The 10,074-nt window shown below is 44.8% G+C and overlaps 1 protein-coding gene across 6 annotated transcripts in view; it reads right to left on the bottom strand.

The window, feature by feature from the left end:
- Positions 1–279: 279 nt before the first annotated feature.
- Positions 280–10,074, bottom strand: part of KAZN (kazrin, periplakin interacting protein) — a 679,557-nt gene continuing 669,762 nt past the window's right edge. For 3 of the 6 annotated variants that reach the window (XM_083162755.1, XM_083162751.1, XM_083162747.1), the window contains one exon: positions 280–8,832. In XM_083162755.1, coding sequence (XP_083018881.1) covers positions 8,665–8,832 — 168 coding nt within the window. In that variant the 3' untranslated portion in view covers positions 280–8,664. The remainder of the gene's footprint in view (positions 8,833–10,074) is intronic. The other 3 variants (XM_083162753.1, XM_083162750.1, XM_083162752.1) reach the window with 3 other exon arrangements.

The following is a 10,074-nucleotide window of genomic DNA, read 5'->3' as shown; positions in this document are numbered from 1 at the left end:
TCGGTCGCGTCTGGGGCAATGTTAATGGCTGCGACCGACGCGATGGCCGCGATTTTGCCTTTGACGGAAAAATGGACCTGATTTCAAAGGAAATAGGGTCCATCGCGGGCATCGTGTACCTTAACTTTAAGGTACATGATGCCCGCGATTGTGGCCGTGCTAGGAAACAAGTACCGGAATTTGCACTCAAAATATAAAAGAGCATATATATATATATATATATATATATATATATATATATATATATATATATATAAAAATAACTCACATAACATTCAGTATTATTTTAAAATAAGCTTTATTTTTGTGTTAGCCTCCATGCCTTTAAAATGTATCCACAAGCTGGTGGGCATACAGTAATTGAAATTAATGATAACAATCATTCTTTAACTAGGTATTTTCGCTCTCCTAAATAGACCATCTTCTTAGTATCTTTTATTTTAAAATAATTGTATAGCATGTAATGAAAAATACTAAACTATGAACTTTAAAAAAAAAAAAAAGAGGAGGAGAAAGGCTTTATAATAAAAGTTATACTTGCTTCAGGTTATGTCCAGGCAAAATATTTTATGTCAGACCAATCCCTTTACAAAGCTTTAATGTTGTTGAGAAATGGTTTGCCAGAGATCACACACACCGTATTAGCTAGAAAGGAGATTTTATTATTTTTAAGACTAGAAATCCCTTTTAATAGGGATCACTAAATTCAAAAATACCATCTAGCATTTTCAAACGTTATTATTTTCAGAAGTTGACATTCAAATTTCCAAAAATAATAGAAATTGTCAGCATTATGTACCTCACTGTATAAAATGTAGGGCCTGATGTATCAAGCTTCAAAATGTGATAAATAGGGAGAGTGATAAAAAAAACCCCAGCCAATTAGCTCATACCTACCATTTTCAAACAGCCTGCAACATGACAGATAGGAGCTGGTTGGCTGTCTCTTGATCACTCTCCTATAAATCACTTTTTAAAGCTTGATACATCTGGCCCATTAAACCTTTGAGTGCCAAAATTGCTTTGAGAGATGTGCAAAAGAGGGATTTTGTACTTACCATAAATCCTTTTCTCCGAGTCCACAGGTGTCACTGGAGTTACACTGGGAAATAGAAGGCGACCACAGGGAGCATGGGCACTTTAAATAAAATATTAGAGTGGCTAACTCCTCCCCTTCTACTTCCCCTCCAGGTCAGTCATAAAGGTTGTGCCCAGAAGGGAGCAGGAAGATAAAACACACTTCCGAAGAGGAGGTTAATACCACATACATCATTCAATACAAGAAGTAAAGAAAAAAAACATTGAGAAAACACTGAAAGTTCAAACATACATAGTCAACAGACAACGTAACATAATAACATAACCAACATAGCCCTAGAAGGGAAACTCCAAGGTAATGGTCCTTGTAGGATATAAGCCCGAAGGCAACAGAAGAGAACAGCGCTGTGGTGGGCGTCCAGTGACACCTGTGGACTCGGAGAAAAGGATTTACGGTAAGCACAAAATCCCTCTTTCTCCTACATCCACTAGGTGTCACTGGAGTTACACTGGGGACGTCCGAGAGCCTTCAACCGGGGTGGGTGAGCGCTGAGAACCCTTTAACACCCTGCGGCCAAACACTGAAGCAGGAGCCGCAAAGGTATCAAATCTGTAGAACTTAACGAAGGTTCTACAGCCAGACCAGGTAGCCGCTTGGCAGAGCTGTTGGAGAGAAACCCCTCGGGCAGCCGCCCAAGAGGTTCCCACCGACCTGGTTGAATGCGCCATTATGCAAGCAGGAGGCGTCCGAGAAGAGGTGATATAGGCTTGACGGATAGTCAACCGAATCTACCTGGGCAGCGTTTGCTTTGAAGTTGGCCACCCACGACGCAAAGGGTCGTAGGTAACAAAAAGCGAATCAGACTTCCTGATGGGGGCTGTGCGGGCTACATAAATTCGCAGAGCCCTAACCACATCCAGGGATCTCGCTTCAGGTGAGTCCTCTGGAAAAGCGGGAACCACAATGGGCTGGTTAAATTGAAAGGCCGATACTACCTTAGGAAGGAAGGCCAGGCTAGTACGGAGCTCCGCTTTGTCAGTATGGAATTGAAGAAAAGGGGAGCGACAAGAAATAGCCCCAGTTCCGATACCCGTCTGGCAGATGCCAGAGCCAGCAACAGTATGACCTTCCACGTGAGGTAGCGAAGGTCCACCTCCTCCAAGGGCTTAAATACAGAGGTCTGAAGGTACTGAAGCACCAAGTCCAGGTCCCAGGGAGCCGTTGGAGGGCGAATGGGTGGCTGCAAACGAAGCACCCCCTGGAAAAAGGTTTGCACCTCTGGAAGAAAAGCCAACTTCTTCTGAAAAAAGATGGAGAGAGCTGAGACCTGTACCTTTAAGGTATTCAGCCTCAGCCCCGCAGTCAAACCTTCCTGCAGAAAAAGGAGGAGTCTCGCCTTCTTGAACAGGCACATGGAAACACCACGCCTCTCGTGCCAAACCACATATGACCTCTATATACGGTGGTAGTGTGCTGAGGTAGCATGGTGGGTATAACCTTTCCTGGCAAGTAGCATGGTGGGTATAACCGCACGATGTATCCCGGCCCTCCTCAGAATGGACTTTTCAGAAGCCACGCCGTCAAATGAAGACGACCCAAATCTGGGTAGATGAAGGGTCCTTGGCTGAGAAGGTCGTCCTGAAGAGGCAGGGGCCACGGCTCATCTGTTAGCAGTGCTGTCAGATTGCTGTACCAAGACCGACGTGGCCAGTCTGGTGCCACCAACAGAGCCGTGACTCCCTCTCTCCGAATCCGTTGAAACACTCGGGGTATCAACGGGAATGGTGGAAAGAGGTACACATAATGGAAGGGCCAAGGAGCTACCATCATGTCCACCCCTTCTGCCTGAGGGTCTTGCGTTCTCGTGAAGAACCGGGGGAGTTGAAAGTTGTGGCGGGACGCCATCAGGTCCACTTGGGGACAACCCCAGCGATGGACCAACTTCTGAAAGACTTGAGGGTGTAAGCACCACTCTCCGTGATGTTCGGCCACCCAGTTCTCTACTCCACGGCCGACAGGGCCAACGCATGGGCCTGAGCCCAAATCAGGATCCTGCTGCCCTCCTTCATGGCTGCGCAACTGCGGGTGCCTCCCTGCTTGTTGATATACGCCACCGTTGTGGAGTTGTCGGACTGGACACGAACGGCCTTGCCTTGGAGGAGAGGTCTGGCCTGGAGAAGAGCGTAATAGACCGCTTGGAGCTCCAGAACATTGATCGAAAGGAAACTCTCCTGTCGTGTCCATAACCCCTGGAACTGACGGTCCAGGGTGACAGCTCCCCAACCGCAGAAGGCTGGAGTCCGTGGTGATGAGGGTCCAATCCCAAATCACAATCCTCCTTCCTTGTTGTAGGATGGCGGTGTTGAGCCACCAGAGCAAGGACAGGCGAGCCCGAGAGGACAGGGTCACCCTCTGCTGCAGATGTAGGTGAGAGCCCGACCATTGATGGAGGAGCGATAGCTGGAAGGAGCGAGAGTGAAACCGGGCGTATTGCATCGCCTCGAAGGTAGATACCATCTTCCCCAGCAGTCTGGTGCACAGGTGTATGGACACCTGTCTGCGACGCAGGACAAGTCTGACCAAGACCTGTAAGGACTGGATCTTGTCCGCCGGCAGAAACACCCGCATCTGACTGGGGTCCAGGATCATCCCTAGAGACGCTGAGTATGATGATGCAATGGTATGAAAGCTTTTCTCAACAATGTATATATGAACCTGAACAGAATCCTTTTTGACCAATGTATTAATGCACACTTTGCTTCAAATACAATAATAAAAAAAGTTTAAAAAAAAAAAAGACGCTGAGTGGGGTGAAGCTGTGACTTGGCGAAGTTGAGAATCCACCCGTGGGATGTGAGGATCTTCTGTGTGAGAAGAATGTGCTCCAGCAGGGTGTCCCGGGAACGACTCTTCAACAGAAGGTTGTCCAAGTAGGGGATGATAGTAATTCCCTGTGTGCGGAGAACCTCCATCATGACTGCCATCACCTTGGTGAAAATCTGAGGTGCGGACAGGGGCCAAACGAAGGGCCTGAAATTGCCAATGCCGTTCCTGCACTGCGAACCGAAGATATGCTTGGTGCGGGGGTCAAATGGGTTGTGCAAGTAAGCGTCCTTGATATCGATGGATACCAAAAACTCTCCTACTTCCAAACCCTGGATCACGGACTGTAGGGACTCCATCTTGAATCTGACCATGTGCAAGTACGGGTTCAGATCCTTTAGATTGAGAATAGGACGTACCAAGCCATCTGGCTTTGGTACAAGGAACAGACTGGAGTAGTAGCCCCGGGTACGCTGATCTACAGGAACCGGAACCACTACTCCCATGTCCTGTAGTTTGGCTGCCAATAACTGATGTCCTTTCTCTGGAGGAAGAGGAAGCCTGGTTTTGAAAAACCTGTTTGGGGGAGACAGACTGAAGCGAATCTTGTACCCTAGGGTCACAAGATCTCTTACCCAGGCGTCCTGACAGGACTGGAGCCATACGATACCGAAGTTCCGCAGATGAGCTCCCACCCTGGGATCCCCCAAGTGGGACGGTGGACCATCATGCAGTAGGCTTGGTTGCCTTGGGATCCAGTGTGGTTGTGGAAGCGCCTGTGCCACGACCTCTGGTCCCCCTGTGGGATGGAGCACCTCTTCTGGATCGACCTCTGAACCTGCTTGAGGGACAAAAGGCACAAAAGGCATGTTTGCGGTTCTGCGAGGCGGGTGTGGAGCTGCCGAAGGGAGGAAGTGTGACTTGTGCCTGTGGCCTGGGATATCCATCTATCCAGTTCTGGTCCGAACAGGAGCTCGCCATTAAAGGCCATGGATTCCACCACCCTCTTTCATTCCGCATCCACCTGCCACTGGTGAAGCCAGAGGCCTCTACGAGCTGAAATGGACAGTGCAGAAATTCTGGCCGCCACTACACACACATCCGAGGACGCATCCATTAGAAAGGTGGAGGCATCCTGAATCTGTTCAGACAATTGCATAATAGTAGCTGGGTCTGGACTGTCACGCACCTCAGCCGAGATTTGTGATGCCCATACACCTATGGCCTTGTTCACCCAACAACCAATCTGCGCCGGATGCTGCAACACGCCAGCTGCCAAAAAGATGCTTTTTAAAGTCATCTCCAACCTACGGTCAGAGACATCCTTGAGGGTGGTAGCCCCAGGGACCGGAAGGACAGTCTTTTTAGACAGTCGCGACACGGATGAATCCACCGCAAGTGGAATTTCCACTCTCTTACAGAGCAAGTGGAATTTCCACTCTCTCTGGCAGTAGTGGATAGTTCTGAAAAAACCTCTTTGGGGTCTGAAACCGTGTGTCTGGATTCTTCCAGGCCTCGGAAACATGCTCATCTAATTCCTCCTCCACTGGGAAATTAGGGGACAGTTTTTGCTTTTTCCCAAACAGGGACGGACGGGAAGGGGCGTCAACCCCTTCTGTCACATTACAAGCGACCTTGACCATCTGTATAAGGTCTTCAATCCCCTGAGAGGGTTGAGCAGGGTCTTGCATGTCGGCCCCAGGGGGAGCAAAGTCTCCCTCCTCCAGGTCTGACATATCGTCAGAATCAGGGGAGTGATGCAATGGAGAGGCCCTCCTCCTCTGCAAAGGTGGGGGCTGTCTTGAGGAGGAAGATTGAGGCTCAGCCTGCCCTGGAGCTAAGGCCTTAGTGAGGCTCTGGACGGCAAAGGCTAAATCACTCTGCTGGCTTCTAGAGGTCTCTCTATCTCTCTGAGATTGTGATAACTCAGAGGACAAGCGAGACATGACCTCTGTAAGCTGTGTGGCCCAGAAAGGTGGGTCCACAGGGGTTTGTGACACAGAGGGATTTACAGTGCATTTATCACAGTAAAGAACCCCAGGGGATGAAGGAGTAAACTTAGAATTACAAGTCTTACAGGCAATTCTCTTGGAGCTTCCCCCTGTCTTTGTTATAAGTCACAGAAATTCCACACACTACCACACACCCAAGGGAGAGTAGGTATAGATTAGTCCAGGTAGAATGACTGGATAGGAGAGACAGTGATGGAAAGGAGCTGCCACAGGGTCTAAAGAGCGCTATGGTATGCTATCAGGGAGCGCTATAGCAACCCAACTATCTCTCTCTAAGCTCTCAACCCCCCCACTGTAACTCACAGTACTGGGAGAGCTTGTAGCAGGACGGTCACCAGGAGAAGCGATGCACTTGTAGCCTTTGGTGGGGATGCAGCGGTACAGGAGAGCCTCCAGCAGTAAGTAGTGGCGCCAATGGAAAAAGATGGCTGCCGCACGTGTCTCAGAGTGCTGGGGATAGCAGGGGCTGCTGGGAGTACCACGTGGTAGCTCCGCCCCCGCCCGGAAGCTCTAGCTTCTCCGGCGCCAGGGTTAAAACCCTCTGCTAGCCGCCATTATTTTAAGAAACCCTGACCACTGCCGCTAACAGCGGTGGCAGGGAATACTCACTTCCGGGAATACTCACCATCGGTGGTGAGGCTGGGGGAAGACCGAGGCGTGCATTGGTGGGCAGCAATACCTTGGTAGCAGCCGGCTCCCTCCGGCAGGCTCCCACGTAGCAGGCACCCACGTAGCAGGCAGATAGTGCAGCACTGACTCAGCTGTGTAAAAAAAAATCTTATGTGCTCAGAGAGCAAAAGTGTGTCTGCTCCCTTTCGGGCACAAACTAAGACTGACCTGGAGGGGAAGTAGAAGGGGAGGAGTTAGCCACTCTAATCTTCTATTTAAAGTGCCCATGCTCCCTGTGGTCGCCTTCTATTCCCCAGTGTAACTCCAGTGACACCTGAGGATGAAGGAGAAATATCCACTAAAAATGGCAGAGTTGCTCACAGCGACTTATTTTTTGGCGCAATGATTAACAAAACTTCAATTACTTGACTGCAGATCATTTGCTAGCAATAACTAAAGTGATTCAAATTCCCCCACTTCAACCCTGGCATTTTTAGTGGATATTTTGGACATCTCTCACAGAAACATTGGCACTCAAAGGATTAATAGGAAGGGGGGAGCTTGTTACACGCAAATCAACATGTCTGAAACAAATATATATTAAGTTACAGTTGTTTGCACAGAAACACGTATTGTAAAAAAAAATGCCCAGAGATCTATTAAGCTACTGCCAGCCAACAATGATTGTCATAAAATTGCAGAATTTTTATGAAAACCACAGGACAGCAATCATTTTTTTTAATATACTCAAATTTAATTTCTCTAGTACTTTATATATGATGCTCAAGAAAAATACAATGCAATTAAAAAAAGGGTTTTTTTCCACAAATGTAGACTACAGCTTTCTTTATAATTCTATACTTTTTTGTAAATCATGGCAGCCATATTGTGATCTGTGATAGAATATTTATCAGAATGCAGTCAATTAGTTCAATAGGTATGAGTGATAACACTTTATTATACGCAGCATTTTAAGGTCTTACAAAATGGCTGCCTCCACTATGCTTGTGAGATGGGTATCTTTTTAAACCTACTGCCATTTTTTGTGTAGTTAAAAGGTGGATCAGAAATAAAAAGAATTTTAAAAACTGTGCATTAATCTTTTCTATAACAATACACCCAGATTATTAGAATCCATATACTGTAAATACATGAATATTCCATAAATATTGTGGATATGGTACAAGTTGGATATTGGAAGACTAACCAAGTGTATTCTAAATTATTTCAGCTATCAATGTGATTTTGGTTGAGCTGCATTAAGGGACAGCATATTAAGAACACATATGATATAAACATACCCTTCATCCTTTAAGAAAAATAGAACTTCACAACTTTTATTTTAAAATTTAGATATAATATCTTTGTGCATTTATGCAAATAAATAAGAAAAAAGGATAGCATATAACTCTGGCAGGCATTAAAGGGTATAACTGCACCCATCTCCTCAATAAAGTGGAAGCAGCCATTTTGTAGGGAGAACTAGCATTCGTGAGCATGTCTATCCATGCAGTAGGAACTAGAGATGTCATTGTGCCTTTAGTGATCAAGAGTTCATAATAAATGGATAGGCAAAATATGAGTTCAGCCATCAAAATGGTTGCCTCCGCTATCTGCAGGCGATAGGTACAACTTAATACTTCATCCAAGAAGGTTACTTAAACTTTCTGAATAAAGATTCTGTATATAATAATTTTTTTTACAAAGCGCTGGCACACCCCTGAAACAGGATAATGTCACTTAAAACATTTCAAATACAGACTGTGTCACACCATGGGCTCAAAATAATAGCTTTCAGAACAAGACACTACAAGCACAAAGTGCACAGTTTTTTGTTATTTACAAATACACAGCAATTTTTCAAGTTTTTTTAAATACAAAAAAAAAAAAAAAAACGTGGCGCCACATTAAAAAAAGCAAACCCACAATTTTTTTTTAAATCCAGTAAAATCAAATCTTACAATACAACATCGCTGAATAGACAACATTTTTACACACTTTTTCTGTAATATGTACAGCAACTACAGTATCAGCGATGCAAAATTTTTTACAAAAAAATTATTAATAAAAATAATAATTACAAATAATAATAAAAAAAATACATAGAGAAAGAAGGCTCACATAACTTAGTTCAAGGTTCTATAATACACCCTTTTTCATGTATGACCAGGAAAAGCATGGTTACCAGTCAGCATCCTCTTCAATGTAATAGTCAGGAGTTGAACCATCAAAAAGACCAGGGTCTAAGGATTTCCTCTGTTTTCCCCTTGCAAACACTCTTGATATGGACCCAAAGCCCATCTTTTCTTTCTTCTTTTTCCTCTTCTGATCTTCAAGGTCTTCTAAAGACTAAATATTGTAAAAAGTTAAATCTACTGTATTACATCAAAAATACTCTTCTCTGTAGGTAGTCACATGCTCACAGCAAGAACAATCAGCAACACCACAATAATTAAGCTGCAGCATAGAGAGTATACGGTGACACATGCAAATAGTTTTATACTATTGACTAATGGAGAACATGCATTTAGACAACTTGTGTGAATTAAATCTAAAAAAAGTTTTTCAGTCTTGTTATTATCATAAAAAATAATACCATATGGAGCCACATTCCTGTACAAAAAAACCAGCAAATTAAATTACTATATAGTACTACAAACTAACATACATCCATAACAGAACAATCAGGAGTGAGGTACAGGCAGGATGAAACATCTCTTTACAACTGGAGCAAACAAGCAGGCAAAGTGAGCATACAGAGCAGCTTATTATACCACATTCTCACTGCTATGCAAATTCCAGGTCTAGCATGTCGACCCGGTAATTTGCCTTTTAACACAGGTTTTTTTTCCAGTGTGAATGGTTCAAACTGTGTCGAAATTCCCGGATCTCCAACCCTGCTTTTTACCCAGGTTGGAGACCTGGGTATGCAGACACGGGATTGACCCATTCACACTGCAAAAAAACTGTGTTGAAAGGCAAATTATCTGGTAGAACTGCTTTGCCTGGGAATTTGCCTTAGCAGTGAGAACGAGGTCCGGCATTGCAGTGTGAACACAGCATAAGTCAGCATTGACTGCATGTCCAGGAGTTGGACAGAGCAAGCAGAGCCAGTACTGCTAAAGAATATGAGACGAGGGAGGTATGGCAGTGGCAAAAAGAGGCAAAGGAGTAAATTTACTGAAGCTTCTAAAATGAAGAGGTTTTGCACATTGCAACCAATCTGATTCTATCATTTCTCTACATACTATAAAATGATAGGCATAATTTGATGGGCAACATCACCTCTTTTCATTTTTAGAAGCTTTAGTAAATTTACACCAAGGAGTTCAGGGAGGAGGTGCAGGACATAACTGTGCTAGCAACATTAGGAAGAGGACATGTGGAAAATGATTCTGCTTCTAAGAGCTGACAAGAGATGTAGAAAATAGATGTGGTAGTAGGATGAGAATAGGCAATTTGGAGGCTGGAGCTATAGGGAGGAAGGACTGAGGACGATACAAGCAAGGGTGTGGAGTTACAAATGTAATTCTATAAAATAGTAGTTCCTTAATTTTTTTTTATCATGGTCAAGGCATTCTTAGTCAAAAA

The sequence above is a fragment of the Crinia signifera genome, chromosome 19, assembly GCF_055691185.1.
Source record: "Crinia signifera chromosome 19, ASM5569118v1, whole genome shotgun sequence".
In the NCBI taxonomy this organism is placed as follows: domain Eukaryota; kingdom Metazoa; phylum Chordata; class Amphibia; order Anura; family Myobatrachidae; genus Crinia; species Crinia signifera.
The sequence above is the reverse complement of the archived record's forward strand: the minus strand, read 5'-3'. Positions and strand labels throughout refer to the sequence as shown.